This window comes from Tursiops truncatus, chromosome 1, assembly GCF_011762595.2.
Source record: "Tursiops truncatus isolate mTurTru1 chromosome 1, mTurTru1.mat.Y, whole genome shotgun sequence".
Taxonomy (NCBI): domain Eukaryota; kingdom Metazoa; phylum Chordata; class Mammalia; order Artiodactyla; family Delphinidae; genus Tursiops; species Tursiops truncatus.
Genome location: NC_047034.1, coordinates 103798127 through 103817106, shown reverse-complemented (window position 1 = coordinate 103817106; position 18980 = coordinate 103798127). Strand labels below are relative to the sequence as shown.

The 18980-nt window shown below is 35.4% G+C and overlaps 1 protein-coding gene across 1 annotated transcript in view; it reads right to left on the bottom strand.

The window, feature by feature from the left end:
* The window catches only part of HFM1 (helicase for meiosis 1), a 129084-nt gene extending 111594 nt beyond the window's left edge, over positions 1 to 17490 (bottom strand). Inside the window, exons 1-5 of the mRNA XM_073811241.1 lie at positions 17410 to 17490; positions 9796 to 9908; positions 7973 to 8276; positions 812 to 1077; positions 510 to 557 (exon numbers count right to left, since the gene is read on the bottom strand). Coding sequence (XP_073667342.1) covers positions 510 to 557; positions 812 to 1077; positions 7973 to 8276; positions 9796 to 9908; positions 17410 to 17480 — 802 coding nt within the window. The 5' untranslated portion in view covers positions 17481 to 17490. The remainder of the gene's footprint in view (positions 1 to 509; positions 558 to 811; positions 1078 to 7972; positions 8277 to 9795; positions 9909 to 17409) is intronic.
* Positions 17491 to 18980: the final 1490 nt, after the last annotated feature.

Here is an 18980-nt window from a genome sequence, read left to right as displayed (position 1 = left end):
GCAAAGAGAATGTTACCTCCAGAACACACATATATACTCAAAATAATTACGTTGGAAATACCCAGACATGTAAATAGGTATAATCTGCAAATCAGGTTATTTCAAAAATTACTAGATTTGTAAAAATGTCCCCAGTCCATAGAATATCCCATTCTCAGTCATTTCCCCTACCCATGTTTATACCAATACGCTGTTCTTACACAAAATATAGAAAATTATCTGTATCAATTTGTAAGTAAATATACTCACAGTTCATTCAGTAATACAAATCTCATATCTGTACTTGTCACAGACTGGTAACAAACAGTTCACAACTGGTACCAGTCCACAGATCACACTTTCAGTAGCACTATCACACATATTGGGACTCTTACATGACCCAAAAGATTCACTTTTCCCTCTTCTTCTTTGTCAACCAAAACAAACAAATAGAAACACAATGATACAAAATGTTTTAAAATTATGACTTCAAATATAATGCTGCTATAGTAAAATAATTTAAAGGATACGGATTTCTGTGACAGCCTTCAAGGAATTGAAACCATTTTCTGTTACCCCTAAAAAAAAAAATCCTACATACTTATGCATATTTTTAACCTTTTCCATAAAAGCTACTTCAATAAAATTTGTATAACTTTTCATTGAGAGCACAGTTAAAACAATATTAGATCACAGTTTAAAAAAACAATGCAATATAGTAAAGAAATTGTACATAGAGACAGCCTACTCAAATTTTTGTATCCTTACCTATGCTAAGAAAAACAGACTAGACTGTACTTTTAGAAAACCAACTGAAAAAGCAAGGAATTACCTTGAACTTCATGAGGCTGGGAGGCAACTGAAAAAGATGGTCCTTTGATTATGCCTTCTCTGATTTCAGAAGCAGAAAAAGTATCACTGGCTCTAAACATATTAATGTCTGAATATTGAGGTTTCTGCTTACTATTGCTATATTTCCATGATTTCCCTTTGCTCATTTCTATTTGGACAGTTTTCACTGAGCCAATATGAGAGTCCAAGTTTACTCTGTCATTGGAATAAGCACTTCCGTGTATATTGTCAGATATTTTAAATAATCTGCAAAACAAAACATATTTGCATTTACAATAGTTACTTAGAATGTGAAAAACTAGCATAAAATTGGTCCCTTTAAAAATACCTACAGATTTTGGTTTATTAGAACACAAAAGCTAATCATTCTCCTAAAGTATAATTTGCTGAATTTACCACTGAATTATTTCTTTTCCTAACACTCAGATAAATCCATCTGTGGTAGCCAGCCTCTGAGATAGTTCCAATGATCCTTGCTTCCTGGTGCTCACCCCCTTTATTAGTCACCTTCCTTGAATCAGGACTGGCCTATGAGACTAGCAGAGTACTGTGGAAGGACAAGCATGTGACATCTAAGGCTAGGTCATAAAAGATTGTCACTTCCACATGGTCTCTTGGATCACTCACTCTAAGGGGAGCTAGCCACTATATCATGAGACCACTGAAGCAACCCTATAGAGAGGCCCATGTGGACAGGTACTGAGACTTCTTGTCAGTATCTAGCACCAACTTTCCAAACACTGTTCAATAATCATTTTAGTGTAAGAAATAGTTCTTTATAAAGTTCTAGAAAACAAAGAAAGGCCATTGTATGATTGTAATTTACTATATTCGACTGATTCAAAGACAATCCATCAAAGTAATTTGTTCACAATAGCCCTAAGGGAAGAAGTGACCAATAGGATTCCTAATACAACACTAGCACCTTATAGAATAAGTAAAAGGGTGATGGCAGGTTATCAGTCTTACAGAATTCTGTAAGGAATGACACCCAAATAAGTACTGTACAAATACAGAATACTTTCTAAATTATTTTGACTATTAATCTTAATGACAGGTTTTTGTATGAGAAAGACCAATCTTTCAAAAAACTAGAGAGAGAAATGTATTTTAGAACAAACTGTAGAGCTGCATCCTCCAAGGCCAGCAGTTCTATTTTTGAAGACAGAAAATTCAAAAGAAGATGGTTAGTCTTAGATAATAGAATCCCATTATGAAATGGTATTGAGGACAAGGAAAACACTTATGCCACAAGATGACTCCTTGCTACATGCTGTGATATCAGTTAAAAGGACAGACTTTGGAATCAGACAAACCTGAATATAAATCCAAAGCTCCTCCACTTTCTAGCTGCATGACTTTAGAGTTTGAAATAGGTTTTTCAAACCATAAAAATATTATCCACATACTAGTTATCTAAATTCTCTGAACCTCAGATTCTTCCTAGGTCCTCTGGAACTCCCACTCCACATTCTCCATATCCTCAGCTTCTTTAATGAATTTTATATTTACTTCCGGGTCTTAACAAAAATATTTATTTTTCCTGGAAAACCCTTGCTCCTTAAAAAACTCTTAAGTGGAAAAAACTGCTAACTCTCCCACATCCAATGTATTGATGGTTGAGAGTCTTCTTCTCCACCCCAAATCTACTTCATTACTTTTCCACTCTCTCACAAAAGTATCTGTGCTGTCTAGCTATACCACCTTGTAACCCTCCTCATGGCATGTATCATATATCAACCTCTGGTCACTTTAGAATCTTTTCCTCTCAATCCCAAACTCTGCCATCATCTGGGTTACTTCAACACTCATGTAGACAACCCATTCAAAATCCTACCCTCTCAGTTTCTTAGGCTTTTATCTTCAGTGGCTTTATCCCTCACATGATCTCAGTCACCTACTCTCTCACCTTAGACATTATCATTATCCAGAACTGCTCCTCTTTTCAAATCAACGATTCTGACATATCATTCTCTGAACACAACCTCCTATCCTTTTAGCTTGTTTGCTCAAGGTACCAATGAGGTCAAAGAACAAAATTACTATAATTAATCTCCTTATTTTTTCCCAAACCATCTTCCCCTTCACTTTTCTCACATACCTTTAATGAATTTAATACCACGACCTATCTTTTCAACCACTCTCTTACCAATATTCTAAACTCCTCTTCCCCTTTAGCCTTTTATCATACTATCTTGCAAATCTGCAATTCTAGATGAATCTAACTATCTATTGTTTTTTATAATTGCAGCCAGGTGGTGGAACACTACTGGAAAAAGTACAACTGTTAGGTAGATGAGTTATATTAAAATTCAAAGTCATCATTAGCAAGACTGAAGAAACAAAATCAATATACAAAAATCAACTGTATTTCTATACACTTTCAATGGACAATCTGAAATTCCATTTAAAATAACATCAAAAAGAATAAAGTACTTATGAGTAAATTTAACAAAATAAGTATAAGACTTTCCACAGAAAACCACAAAACATCTTTGAAAGAAATTAAAGAAAACCTAAATAAATGGAAAGTTATCCCAGTTCATAGATTGGGAGGTTTAATGATATTAAGATAGCAATAGTCATCAGGTTACCTACAGATTCAATACAATCCTTATCAAAATCCCAGCTGGCTTCTCTGCAGAAATTGACCAGCTTATCCTAAAATTCATACGAAAATGCAAATAAATCAGAATAGCAAAAAAATCTTGAAAAAACGGAACAAAGTTGGAGGACTCACACTTCCTGATGTAAAACTTTACTATCAATACAAAGCTACAGCAATCAAGAAAATGTAGGATATGCCATTGTGAAAAATATCCTTATGTCAGGCATAAGGACAGACATACAGATCAATAGAATAGAATTGAGAGCATGAAAAAAACCTTTGTGTGGTATAATAGAAAATATATGTTTGGTTTTTGTTCCCAGTTCCTGGCACAGAGCTCCTGAAACCTTTGGAATTCCCTGCTTGACAGAAGTGATAGAAGCATCTTTTGTTATTCATAATAAGCCCCTTTCAATCATACCTGAGTTTATGCTAATGAGGTGACTCTTGTCACCTAGACAGTTTCAGGATGGGGACCAATCACCAGAAAGAACTAAACTTGATTAGAGGGTTGAGATTTTCAGCTCCACTCCCAACATCCAAGGAGGGGAGAAAGGCTGGAGATTGAGTTCAATCACCAATAGCCAATGATTTAATCAATCACGCTTATGTAATGAAACCTCCATGAATAAAAAATTCCTAAATGACAGGGGGTTCGGAGAGCTTCTAGATTGGTAACACATCAAGGTGCTGAGAGAGTGACACACTCAGAGAGGGTATGGAAGCTCTGCACACTCTTCCTCTCCATACCTTGCCTTATGCATCTCCTCCATTTGGCTGTTCCTAAGTTGTATCCTTTATAATGAACTGGTAAACATAAGTAAAGCATTTTTCTAATTCTGTGAGTAATTCTAGCAAATTATTACATCCAATATGGGGTAGTGGGAACTCCCAAATTTGTAGTCTGCAAGGCAGAAATGTCAGTAGCCTGGCACCCTATTTGTGGCTGGCATTTCAAGTAGGGCAAAGGACTGAACCCTTAACCCATGTGGTCTGATGCTAACTCCAGGAGTTAGTATGAAAACTGAACTGAACTGTTGGACACCCATTGGTGTTGATGAATCAGATAATTGGATGGTGTAAGAAAGCCCCCAGACCTTCCATTTATGGTTGATTGATTGTCAGTGAGGGTGCCATGACATTCCATGGGGAAAGAATAGTTTTTGTTTTTGTTTTTTAACAACTGGATATATATGTGCAAAAGAATGAAGTTGGACTCCTACCTTGCACCATATTGAAAAGTTAACTCACAATGGATCATAGATCTAAATTTAAGAGCTAAATTTATTAAACTCTTAGAAGAAAATGTGGGAGTAAGTCTTTGCAAACTTGGATTAGGCAATGGTTTCTTAGATAGGACACCAAAAGTCCAATCAACATAGGACACCAAAAGTCCAGTCAAAAATTAGAAAAATTGGACTTAACTTCATTAAAATTAGAAACTTTTGGGCTGCTAAGGATATGAACAAAAAAGTGAAAAACAACACACAGAATGTGAGAAATTATTTGTAAATCATATAACTGATGAGGGATTTTTATCCAGAATAAAGAACACTTACAACTCAACAATAAAAAGACAACGCAATTAAAAATACAGGCAAAGGATCTGAATAGACATTACTCCAAAGAAGATATAAAAATAACCAATAATCACATGAAAAGTTGCCCAACATCTTTAGTCAGCAGGAATATGCAAATCAAAACCAAAATGGTACACGTCACACCCACTAGTATGGCTATAATAAAAAAGACAGACAACAAGTGCTGGCAAGGACCTGGAGAAATCGGATTCCTCATATATTGCTAGTGGGACTGTTCAGTGGTATAGTTACTTTGTAAAACAATTTGGCAGTTTCTCAAAAAAGATAAATATCGAGTTACCATATGACCCAGCAATTCCACATCTAAGTATAAATCCAAAAGAATTAAAATACATTTGACCCTTGAACAACATAGGTTTAAACTGCACCAGATCACTTATACTTGGAATTTTTTTCTTCAGTAAATACTACTATGGTACTACACGATCTGAGGTTGGCTGAATCCACTGATGCAGAACTGTGGATAGAGAGGGCCAACTATAAAGTTATACTTCATTTTTTGACTTCCCAGAAGGTCAACACACTCCTAACCTCTGTGTTGTTCAAGGGTCAAATGCATATATTCACACAAAAATGTATACGTGAGTGTTCATAGCAACATTATTCATAATAGCCAAAAAGTGGAAACAACTCAAATGTCCATCAATTGACAGATCATTAAACAAAATGTGATATACCCATTCAATGAAATATTATTTGGCCATAAAAAAAGAATAAAATACTGATACATGACATAACACGGATGAACCTTGAAAATGTTATGCTAAGTGAAAGAAGCCAGACACAAAAGGTCAGATATTGTATGACTCCACTAATATGAAACGTCTAGAATAGGTAAACCCACAGAAACAGAAAACTATTAGTGGTTGTCAGGGGCTAGATGGGGGAAGGAGGAATGGGGAGGGACTGTTAATGAGTATAGAGTTTCTTTTGGGGCAGCAAAAACATTTTAAAATTGGAGAGTAGTGACGGTTGCACAACTCTGTGACTACACTAAAAACCATGAACTGTACACTTCAAAATAATGAATTTTATGATATATGAATTACATGTTAATAAAATTTATTTTAAAATTCATAGAATCAACCTCAACTGGGCCCTTTTTACAGTGTCCAAAAATTCTACCATTATTCTAATTAGTTGCTTTCCCATTCTCCGCAATTTCTTCCACTCTTCTCATACTTGCTCAATAACCCCACTTTTCCCCTCAAACTCCACAGATGACTTTGCCTCTTATGTCACAGAGAAAACAAAAACTGTCAACTAGATCTCTTCTGAATCCTTAACCCATACATCCAATTGTCTTTTGGACAATTTGTAAGTACCCAAAATCAACATGTCGAAATCTGTACTCACCAAGTTCCCCTATTCTTCCTTTACAGTTTTCTGTATCATGAAAGAACACTATCATCCTTCATCATTCTGGCTCAAGCCAGAAACCTAGGAGTCAGGTCTCGTATCCAAACGTCATTTAAGTCCTGTGGGAATTCTATCTCCTAAAAAACTTCGAACTTTTTCATTCCTGTTATCTCAGTCCTAGGTCAGGCTACCATCTTCTCTCACCTACACTAATAAAATAGCCTAAGTGACCTTCACAATGTATTCTAGCTCTCTTCTAATTTATCATACTGGGGCCAAAATGGACATTAAATAAAAAAGAAAATCTAACTTTACTTCTCTACTTAAAACCCAGGACCTTAGAACAACAGTTCTCAAACTTTAGTGTGCATAACAATCATCTAGAAAATTTGTTAAAAATTTGGATTCCTGGGTCCCATCCCCACCTTTATCCAGACTGTGATTCAATACGTCTAAGGTAGAAAGCAGGAATCCAAATTTTTAACAAGCACTCCAGGTAATTCTGCTGCAGAGAGTTCATGGGCCACAGTTTAATAAGCACTGCCTAAATGTACAAAGTGTTTCATGACCTACAAGACTCTGAATGACTTGGCCCCTCCACACCTTATCTCTTAGCATTCTCTCTTACTTAAACTAAAGAAAAATTTCTAAGAATAAGCCAAGCTCTGCGTTACCTTAGTACTTTTGCACATACTATTCCTTCTGCCTGGCACACTCTCCTTCTTTATTTGCATTCAGCTTGATTCTATTCCTCCTTACTGTTAAGCTTAAATACCATTTCCTCAGGAAAGTCTTCCCTGATTGTGCAGAGCAGATTAGGACCTCATATTAACAACAGTTCTCAAATGGTAGACAAGATTCAGAGAATTCATATGATCAAAACAATTTCCATAACACTTTTTTCCATAATTTTAATTTATAATATGGTTAAATATCAATAGATATAACCCAAATAAGCAAAAGCTCTATGGGAATCCTCAGTAATTTTTAAGGGTAAAAGGGTCCTGTAAACAAAGTTTGAGAACCTCTGCTCTAACCATATATCTCATCAAAATAATTGTGGTGCAAAAAGTATTCAATCAATTATTTTTATTTACTATCTGCCTTTCCCTCAATAAACTGTAAGTTCTCTGAAGGCAAGAACCTATGGCTAGAATCCCACAGTTAACAGTGTCTAGTACATAGTAGACTCTGTTTGGTTTTTTCTTTGTTTGCTTTTTAATATTTATTTATTTATTTTGGTTACACCGGCTCTCAATTGGGGCATGCAGGATCTTTAGTTACAGTGTGAGGGATCTTTTAGTTGTGGTGTGCGGACTTCTTAGTTGCAGCATGTGAACTCTTAGTTGCGGCATGTGTGCGGGATCTAGTTCCCCAACCAGGAATCGAACCCCAGCCCCCTGCATTGGGAGCACGGAGTCTTACCCACTGGACCACCAGGGAAGTCCCTGGTAGACTCTATTTGTTGTTGATATTTTTCTCATTCAGATTCTACCATACTTCATACGTCTGGACATACACATAAATATTCAACTTTATCATTGAATATTATTTATTTCATTTAATTAATTACCTCTTGCAGAAGGCTGACGTGCTCTCTCCTTTATCTTGTGCAAAATTAATTAACTTCGTATCATCCGGAACATTTTTCTCAAGTGCTATCTCAGTGCCAGTGTGATTTTTCCATTTCTGAGAAGAACCATATGTCAGCTTGCCAGCAACATGTAAGTCATTGTTACCTGCCCCTCCAAAATTTAGATCATCTTCTTCATTAGAAGGGAAGGCAAATTGGAATTTTTGTGTTTGTGAAATATAATTTGTGTCTTCATTAGTGATCTTCAAATTTGATGGTAACATTTTTGACCTCTTTCTCTGACCTACAAAAATGGAATATTTTAATTACTACATGTAATGATAGAAAAATAATGATAGAAAAATTTAATAAAAATTTTCAAAACAACTTACTAGGTAAATATGAATATAACAAGATAATCTGTAATACTATATGTGATTTTGAAATACAGGTAGTTGTTACTATTATGGTATATTATAACACTACAGGATACTCAGAAATTAGTTAAGAATTAATGAAATTAAATTTGAAATTTATATTAAACCTACATTATAAAATAGGTTTAATTTATGACCCACAGAAATAACCATAATTATAATGTTTAAGTATTTATCTACTACAAATGATATAATTATATAAGTAATTATGAAGATTTTAAAAATTATATAAATAATTTATACACAAAAATACAGTGACCAATCATATAAAATGTTACTGAATAGATTCACTATTAAAATACATGACACAATGCTTTTAAATTTGTAATCTTGCTTCTAAAATCAAGATAAGGGAATGCTTTCATCAAGGTGACAGAATTTTAAAGGTGTCTTTACAGAGACTTTATAAGCATCTTTGAAAGGTTTTGAAGGAGTCTGGAGGCCTCATTAGGGCTTAAAATTTTTTTTTTTTTTTTTTTTTTTCGGTACACGGGCCTCTCACTGTTGTGGCCTCTCCCATTGTGGAGCACAGGCTCCGGACGCACAGGCTCAGCGGCCATGGCTCACGGGCCTAGCCGCTCCATGGTATGTGGGATCTTCCCGGACTGGGGCACGAACCCGTGTCCCCTGCATCGTCAGGCAGACTCTCAACCACTGCGCCACCAGAGAAGCCCATGGCTTAAATTTGCTTTATCATTTAGGTGTACATACTATACTACTACAAATACATATTATATATGGGTGTTCTAATATAACATATAAGAGAATTATCATATTTTATATATGTAAAAATTCTACATATTATTTGGTACATACAAGAGTATATAATATGTATTTTAATATATAAAATATACAAAAATTACGAAGCTTAATAATAAAATGTACATGCATGAACCTACCACTCAATTTAATAATCAGGTTTACCAACAATATCACGTTAGACCACAAATACTGTTTGAGTGTGCTGGTTTTCTAGCTTTGTAAAGATGGTAACAAACTATATATAATCTGCATCTTGTTTTTTTCACTCAATATATTTCATGAATCTGGTTCCCTAAATGAGAGGATCCTACCTTTAGTAAAGGGTAAGGCAAAAACTAAATAGCACTGACAATTTTAATGGTAAGAGGAAACAAATTCACAGAACAATATAACAGGTGTGTCTGATAGTATATTTTATGCATATAATATACATATGTGTGTATATGTAAGTATGGAGAGGGAAAATGTTTCAGATTTTAAGATTTGCTAAGCACTATTTTGAATGGGTCTCTAACTTTCATTTTATTGCATTAAAATAAAAGAATTAATATTTCAATATTAGACTTTTTTACATTGACACGAGCTGAATGGGTTTGGCTTTCCAAAAAATATGGGACAATTTACCTAACAGTTTATGACTTTCCATTTCTTCCTCTAATGCTTGAGTCTCTGGAATTTCCGAAGTCAATGGAGCAGGTGGCAGAAACCAATCCAAAGATTTTTCATTGTCTGGATGGCTATATAAAATATAAAAGTATGAATATATGTCAATAAAGATATAACATCAGAAACTATGTATTTATTGAGAAGCATACAGCAGAAGCAAGAAGAACTACAATCTTGCAGCCTGTGGAACAAAAACCACATTCACAGAAAGACAGACAAGATGAAAAGGCAGAGGGCTATGTACCAGATGAAGGAACAATATAAAACTCCAGAAAAACAACTAAATGGAGATAGGCAACCTTCCAGAAAAAGAATTCAGAATAATGATAGTGAAGATGATCCAGGACCTCAGAAAAACAATGGAGGCAAAGATCGAGAAGATACAAGAAATATTTAACAAAGACCTAGAAGAATGAAAGAACAAACAAACAGAGATGAACAATACAATAACTGAAATGAAAAATACACTAGAAGGAATCAATAGCAGAATAACTGAGGCAGAACAGATAAGTGACCTGGAAGACAGAATGGTGGAATTCACTGCTGCGGAACAGAATAAAGAAAAATGAATGAAAAGAAATGAAGACAGCCTAAGAGACCTCTGAGACAACATTAAACGCAACAACATTTGCATTATAGGGGTCCCAGAAGGAGAAGAGAGAGAGAACGGACCTGAGAAAATATCTGAAGTGATTAGAGTCGAAAACTTCCCTAACATGGAAAAGAAAATAGCCACTCAAGTCCATGAAACGCAGTGAGTCCCATACAGGAGAAACCCAAGGAGAAACATGCCAAGACACATAGTAATCAAATTGGCAAAAATTAAAGACAAAGAAAAATTATTGAAAGTAGCAAGGGAAAAACGACAAATAACATACAAGGGAACTCCCATAAGGTTAACAGCTGATTTCCCAGCAGAAACTCTACAAGCCAGAAGGGAGTGGCATGACATATTTAAAGTGATGAAAGGGAAGAACCTAAAACCAAGATTACTCTACCTGGCAAGGATCTCATTCAGATTCGATGGAGAAATCAAAAGCTTTACATACAAGCAAAAGCTAAGAGAATTCAACACCACCAAACCAGCTCTACAACAAATGATAAAGGAAATTCTCTAAGTGGGAAACATGAGAAGAAAAGGACCTACGAAAACAAACCCAAAACAATTAAGAAAATGGTAATAGGAACATACATATCGATAATTACCTTAAACGTGAATGGATTAAATGCTCCATCCAAAAAACACAGGCTCGCTGAATAGACACAAAAACAAGACCCATATATATGCTGTCTACAAGAGACCCACTTCAGACCTAGGGACACATACAGACTGAAAGTGAGAGGATGGAAAAAGATATTCCATGCAAATGGACATCAAAAGAAACCTGAAGTAGCAATACTCATATCAGATAAAATAGACTTTAAAATAAAGAATGTTACAAGAGACAAGGAAGGACACCTCGATACCAAAACCAGACAAAGATACTACAAAAAAAGAAAATTACAGACCAATATCACCGATGAATATAGATGCAAAAATCCTCAACAAAATCCAACAACATGTTAAAAGGATCACACAACACGATCAAGTGGGATTTATCCCAGGGACGCAAGGATTCTTCAATATACACAAATCAATCAATGTGATACACCATATTAACAAACTGAAGAAGAAAAACCATATGATCATCTCGATAGATGCAGAAAAAGCTTTTCACAAAATTCAACACCCATTTATGATAAAAACTCTCCAGAAAATGGGCATAGAGGGAAACTATCTCAACATAATAAAGGCCATACATGACAAACCCACAGCAAACATCATTCTCAATGGTGAAAAACTGAAAGCATTTCCTCTAAGATCAGGAACACGACAAGGATGTCCACTCTCACCACTATTATTCAACATAGTTTTGGAAGTCCTAGCCATGGCAATAAGAGAAGAAAAAGAAATAAAAAGAATCCAAATTGGAAAAGAAGATGTAAAGCTGTCACTGTTTGCAGATGACATGATACTATACATAGAGAATCCTAAAGATGTCACCAGAAAACTACTAGAGCTAGTCAATGAATTTGGTAAAGTTGCAGGATACAAAATTAATGCACAGAAATCTCTTGCATTCCTGTACACTAATGATGAAAAATTTGAAAGAGAAATTAAGGAAACATTCCCAATTACCATTGCAACAAAAAGAATAAACTACCTAGGAATAAACCTAACTAGGGAGACGAAAGACCTGTATGCAGAAAATTATAAGACACTGATGAAAGAAATTAAAGATGATACAAACAGATGGAGAGATATACCATGTTCTTGGATTGGAAGAATCAATATTGTGAAAATGACTATACTACCCAAAGCAATCTACAGATTCAATGCAATCCCTATCAAATTACCAATGGCATTTTTACAGAACTAGAAGAAAAAATCTTAAACTTTGTATGGAGACACAAAAGACCCTGAATAGCCAAAGCAGTCTTGAGGGAAAAAAACGGAGCTGGAGGAATCAGACTCCCTGACTTCAGACTATACTACAAAGCTACAGTAATCAAGACTATATGGTACTGGCACAAAAACAGAAATATAGATCATTGGAAGAGGATAGAGAACCCAGAGATAAACCCATATACTTATAGTCAACTAATCTGTGACAAAGTAGGCAAGGATATACAATGGAGAAAAGATGGTCTCTTCAATAAGTGGTGCTGGGAAAACTGGACAGGTACATGTAAAAGAATGAAATTAGTACACTCCCTAACACCATTCACAAAAATAAACTCAAAATGGATTAGAGACCTAAATGTAAGACCGGACACTATAAAACTCTTAGAGGAAAACACAGGAAGAACACTGACATAAATCACAGCAAGATCTTTTTTGATCCACCTCCTAGAGTAATGGAAATAAAAACAAAAATAAACAAATGGGATCTAATGAAACTTAAATGCTTTTGCACAGAAAAGGAAACCATAAACAAGACAAAAAGACAACCCTCAGAATGGGAGAAAATATTTGCAAACGAATCAACAGACAAAGGATTAATCTCCAAAATATATAAACAGCTCCTGCAGCTCAATATTAAGAAAACAAACAACCCAATCCAAAAATGGGCAGAAGACCTAAATAGACATATCTCCAAGGAAGACATACAGATGGCCAAGGAAGACATACAGATGGCCAAGAAACACATGAAAAGCTGCTCAACATCACTAATTATTAGAGAAATGCAAATCAAAACTACAATGAGGTATTACCTCACAGCAGTTAGAATGGGCTTCATCAGAAAATCTACAAACAACAAATGGTGGAGAGGGTGTGGAGAAAAGGGAACTCTCTTGCACTGTTGGCGGGAATGTAAATTGATACAGCCACTATGGAGAACAGTATGGAGGTTTCTTAAAAAACTAAAAATAAAATTACCATATGACCCAGCAATCCCACTACTGGGCATATACCCAGAGAAAACCATAATTCAAAAGAACACATTCACCCCAATGTTCATTGCAGCACTATTTACAATAGCCAGGTCATGGAAGCAATCTAAATGCCCATCAACAGACGAAGGGATAAAGAAGATGTGGCCATATATACAATGGACTATTACTCAGCCATAAAAAGGAATGAAACTGGGTCATTTGTAGAGACGTGGATGAATCTAGAGACTGTCATACAGAGTGAAGTAAGTCAGAAAGAGAAAAACAAATATCGTATATTAACGCATATATATGGAACCTAGAAAAATGGTACAGATGAACCGGTTTGCAGGGCAGAAATTGAGACACAGATGTAGAGAACAAACGTATGGACACCAAGGCGGGAAAGCGGCGGGGGGATGGGGGTGGTGGTGATGAACTGGGAGATTGGGATTGACATGTATACACTGATGTGTATAAAATGGATGACTAACAAGAACCTGCTGTATAAAAAAGTAAATAAAATTCAAAAAAAAAGATTTACACAGCCTATGAACAAATAAATGTAATCATGGGCTACCTTAAATGTTTTGTAATACCTCTCCATATGTGTTTTTTAAAATGTGAATTTTCAGAGCCATAAAAAATAAAATAATTTTATTTAAGAAAAAACAAAGAAACTATGTATTTATTAATGAAACATTACTCAATTATAGACTCTTAAACTTAATATACTACCTTTCTGTGGTGACTTTGACTTATCCCTATATAGCAGCATTCTTTTTTTCCTTGTGTGTCATGTGATTAATGACAATGCTATGTGAGATATTCTACCTAAATAATGGCTATAACTCCATTTTCTTTTCTCCAATTCAAATGCTTGTGACAGGAATCTTAAATCTGCTCCAATATAAAAAGGAAGTATTAAATCATTCTGAAACTTTAGCATCTTAACGAATACAAGTAACAAATTACTGATGATACACCTGACATTCTCGAGTATTCTCGAGTACTCCTAAAACATTATTATGAATTAATGTCTTAATCCAAATATTCTTGGTCCAGAACCATCTATAACCACGGAAAATCCAAGAAAACAGTTGAAACTGACAATCACTTTGTAAACCTACAGTAATTGATGAGATTTTTGTCACCCTGTTTGCATTGTTAACTACCGTTCCTTATCTTTCAGCTGCAATCCTATTAATATATAATGTTTTAATGTTTCCTTTCCAACCAAAGTTGGCTTGTCCTTCATTAGAAGAAAAAGATAAGCCTTAGGTAACAAAATAAAGTTGAGAAGAATACCACATAAACTGTCTAAGCCAAGTCCCAAGGATTTTATGATTTTTTCTTCTCTCTTTATTTAGAATTTTAAACTCCCAGAAGTGAGAGGCCCAGTCTTTCAATTTTCTGCCTCTCACAGCACCTCAAACATAGCTACTACAGCTCTATTTTCTAAATCAAAAATCTGCAACACATCACCTGACAATGTCTGACAGATTGTCTGACAATACACCAAAGCAACTGAAATTTAGGACTATGTCACAGAGTCCCCAAGATCACCACCAGAGTCAATGATTCCCTAGGACGACTTACAGGACTCAGCATATAGTCCTACTCATGACTGTGGGGTGAAGTCCAGGGGAAACCAGGCACAAGCTTCCAAAGGTCCTCTCCCACTAGAGTAACACAAGATGTGCTGAATTCCCCCCAAAACAAGTTGTGACAACACATGTGAAATGTCGCCAACAAGGGAAGTCATTAGAGACTTAATGCCCAGGGTTTTTATTGAGGGCTACTCATGTAGGCATCCCTCTCTGGCACATACCTAAATTCCAGATTCCCAGAAGAGCAGATGTTCATTATAAACCACTTTCTTTTTTTTTTTTTTTTTTGGTGCAGTACCCGGGCCTCTCACTGTTGTGGCCTCTCCCGTTGAGGAGCACAGGCTCCGGATGCGCAGGCTCAGCGGCCATGGCTCACGGGCCTAGCCGCTCCGCGGCATGTGGGACCTTCCCAGACCGGGGCACTAACCCATGTCCCCTGCATCGGCAGACAGACTCTCAACCACCGCGCCACCAGGGAAGCCCTAAATCACATTATTTTTATAAACAGTTTTTACACAGTGAGCCAATTTATAAGTTAACGGTAGGAAGCTTCCTAAAATCCAAGTTCTCAGACTCCAGACAGAGGCCAACCTTACAAGTAGGCCTTTTCAAAGATAGTGGTTTGGGCCTGGTATATTAACTCTTTTCTGCACAGAGACTATTCCTGAAAATCCAAGAAAGATGTTAACAAGATACAAAAAGCACACATCTAGCTCTCTATTCAGCCTTGATTTTATGGGGACATAAAATCAAATCTTCCTTGATATCCGTATTTTCCAGAGATGTCATCATTCTCCCCATCACCCAGAATCCAAACCATAGTACAGTCTTTTACCCACTATATCCATGTCTCTTATTGCATCTTCCTTATAAAGCTTCTTGAATACATCGCTTCCTTGTCTTTCCATTAGCACTATCCTAATCAAGGCTCTAAGCAACTTATGTCTGATTGAGAACAACAGTATTTTAATTGACCTCACTGCCTCTGGGCTTTCTCTCTATATTTCGTGTACTCCTATCACATTAATTTGGAATTGTTTTCATGTTATTCCATTCAAATCCTTCAGTGGCTTCTAAATAACACAAAACTACCTAGAGGCCTTAGGTCATGTTACAGTTTCAATTCTCCTACATGTCCCTTATAGTACAGACCAAAGTGAACTACTTGTATACCAAACAGATAACACATTCTGTCCGTCCTTATCTTTGTTCAAAACTATTTTCTTTATTTGGCTTGCCCCTATACCCGACACTACCCCTATATCCAACTATAGAAGTTCAACTGTTTTTTTTTTTCATTCATTAATCAATTCAGCAATTATTTACTGAGTACTATGTGCCAGGCATTGTTTTAGGCAGTAGAGCATATGCTCATTAAAAATCCATTTCTAATCTTACACACACAAAATCAGGGAACTAGATCCCACATGTATGCCACAACTAAGAGTCCGTATACCACAGCAAATGAGCCCACGTGCTGCAACTAAGGAGCCTGCCTGCTGCAACTAAGACCCGGTGCAACCAAATAAATAAATAAATATTTTTTTAAAAAAAAGAATTATCCAGTCCTTCAAAGCCTGAAGTCTCCCCCAACTACCATAAAGCCTGACCTAAACAGTCTGGCCCAAGTCTCTCTCCAAATCTGAAATTTCTTTGCGTGAATATTTGCTTATAATTTGCTTTGCACATTTTTTTTGTATTGTTAGAAGAGCGACCATATGTTCCAAATTTGCCCAGGTCAGTCTTGATTAACACCTGTTGCTTCATTTGAATGCACTCTTTCACTCTCAAAAGTGTCCCAGTCTGAATTACATGGTCACATTATTTATGAATGACCTTTCTATATGTGTATTTAACCTCAAATAGGCTTTAAGTTTTTTAAAGTAAAAGTCTGTTTCATTCTTTTTATATCCCTTTCAGCATTCAGTCAATATTTGAATTAATATTTGAATGAATGGAAGAATAAATGAAGCAGTAAATAATTTACTCAATGCTTCATTAAAAAGGGTAGTACGATAGAACAAATACATAGAAAACTTAGAATTAAAGTGATTCACATGTGAAAATCCATAAAAGCCAGTATTTAACAGACTCCCTATTCCCCATTCATATTTCCTTTGGTACCACATCTTTATTTCCACCCCTACTTCCTGCCTGCACTGAATCTGCCTATCACACTTGGCCTTTGGCACACTGCCCTTTCTATTTCCAAAAGGTGCCATCATCACTCCTTGTCCTGAGCTACTCTTTGACCATTACTTTCAGTCTTTACTTAAGCCAAAAATAATTTGAACAAACCAGAAATGCAAATGAATGAAAGCCAAACAGACAAGAATCTACTCTGTTTTTAAAATTGTAACATGTAACATGTTAAACTTCAGTTACTCCTTTATATCTGAATTCCATGTTTACCAAGCATATACCTGAAATGCCATTCTGTTGTTCTCTCGTTTTTTATTTATAAATTTACCAGAGAGAAAACTAAAATGCCTTAAAAATCAAAAACGCTTAAGCAATATACTATTATCATTCTTTAAAGCAGACTTACTTTTCAGCTTCATCTGTTTTTTCAAAAAACAAGTTATCCAAGGAAAACAAGGAGTCATTTGATTTCAGCATTGTTAAAAACTGGCCTTTGTCACAAATCTAAAAAATACCCAAAAAATAAGTAGTTTATATTCTATTTACAAAGATGTAGAAACAAAATTTCTGGATCCATAAACTATAATCATTAATTTCCCAAAATAACCACAGATAGCCTTTCAGCAACATCTTTTGTAACTTCTTCCAAAGTGCTAAAATATTCAAATACATTATTCTCTGTTCTCCACTCATTCATACATATTCACATATGTACCCCTCTCTTCATTCTGCACCAATGCTTAAGAGTGTTTTCTTCCATTCTCCACCTGACAAATTCCTACCCATTCTTAATGGCACAGGTCAAACGCCATTTCTTCTTCAAAGTTTTCTCTGAATTACCCAAAAGCAGAATTAATGGCTCCTTTCGGGCTCCTAAAATATTTTGTTCATGCCATTATTTTTGAGTTAGGATAGTGCATTTTATTGTGAATGTGTGTGTTTCTAACAATGTACTGTGTACATATGCAGGGATTTCCTTCAAAATCAAGGGATAGAGTAGATTTGCTTCAAAATAAAGAGAGAAATGTTGAGGGTTATTGATGAAACAAGATTGGCAATGAGTTGATAACTGCTAAAGCTACGTAATAGGTACGTGGACTTCCTCAATGTTTATTTTTATATATGTTTGAATTTATCAAAATAAACAAATTTACTAGTTTAACATATATACGTATGTTTACATTATATTACCTAACATATATATAAATGTTTACATTGCTTTTTAAAAGGATAATTTTTACATCCAAAGATGTTATCTAAATGTAAAGGATAAAAGCATTCAGCACTGGCTACCTGGGAATATAGCAAAAATCTAGGGCTGAGCAAAGCCTCAAATTTAACAGGAGAGAGTAGAATTATTTCTACAGATACATACTTTGTAATTCTTCCCCCTGCACGTCAACACTACAACTCAACTTTTTTCTAATTGATGAAACATGATATAAGATTCTATATGACAAAACATGAAATCAGACGCACATACCAAAAAATATAAAATCACATTTCTATTTATTCTGTGATAGTTAATACATTGCAAAGGTTTCCTTAGGATGGAAACTAAAATCTGACACTATATGAGCGCCATCTCGTGGAGAAATCCATATTACCAAGTTAGAGCAGTGTGTGTGTATGTATGTTTGTATGTATGTATGTACCTATTGATTGATTGATTGATTGCTGCACCAGGGAAGTCCAGTCCCTTCAATTTTGAGTCCTCCCTGATGTGATAGTGAAACACGCATGGAAGTATGTGGGGGAAAGAGGAACGCTTCCACATGCACCCCTTGACAAAATGCTACTAACAAGAGGGCTAAATTTGATTACATTAAGGACTGTTCTTACTTTATCAGAATACTGTGGGGTTTTTCATTGGTTTAGTTATTGGGCTTTTCCCCTTTCTACCTGTTTAGCTTAGTTGTCCTCTTCATTTTTCTCAATTTATTAATCGTTTAGTCACCAACAAAAAGAAACAGTAAA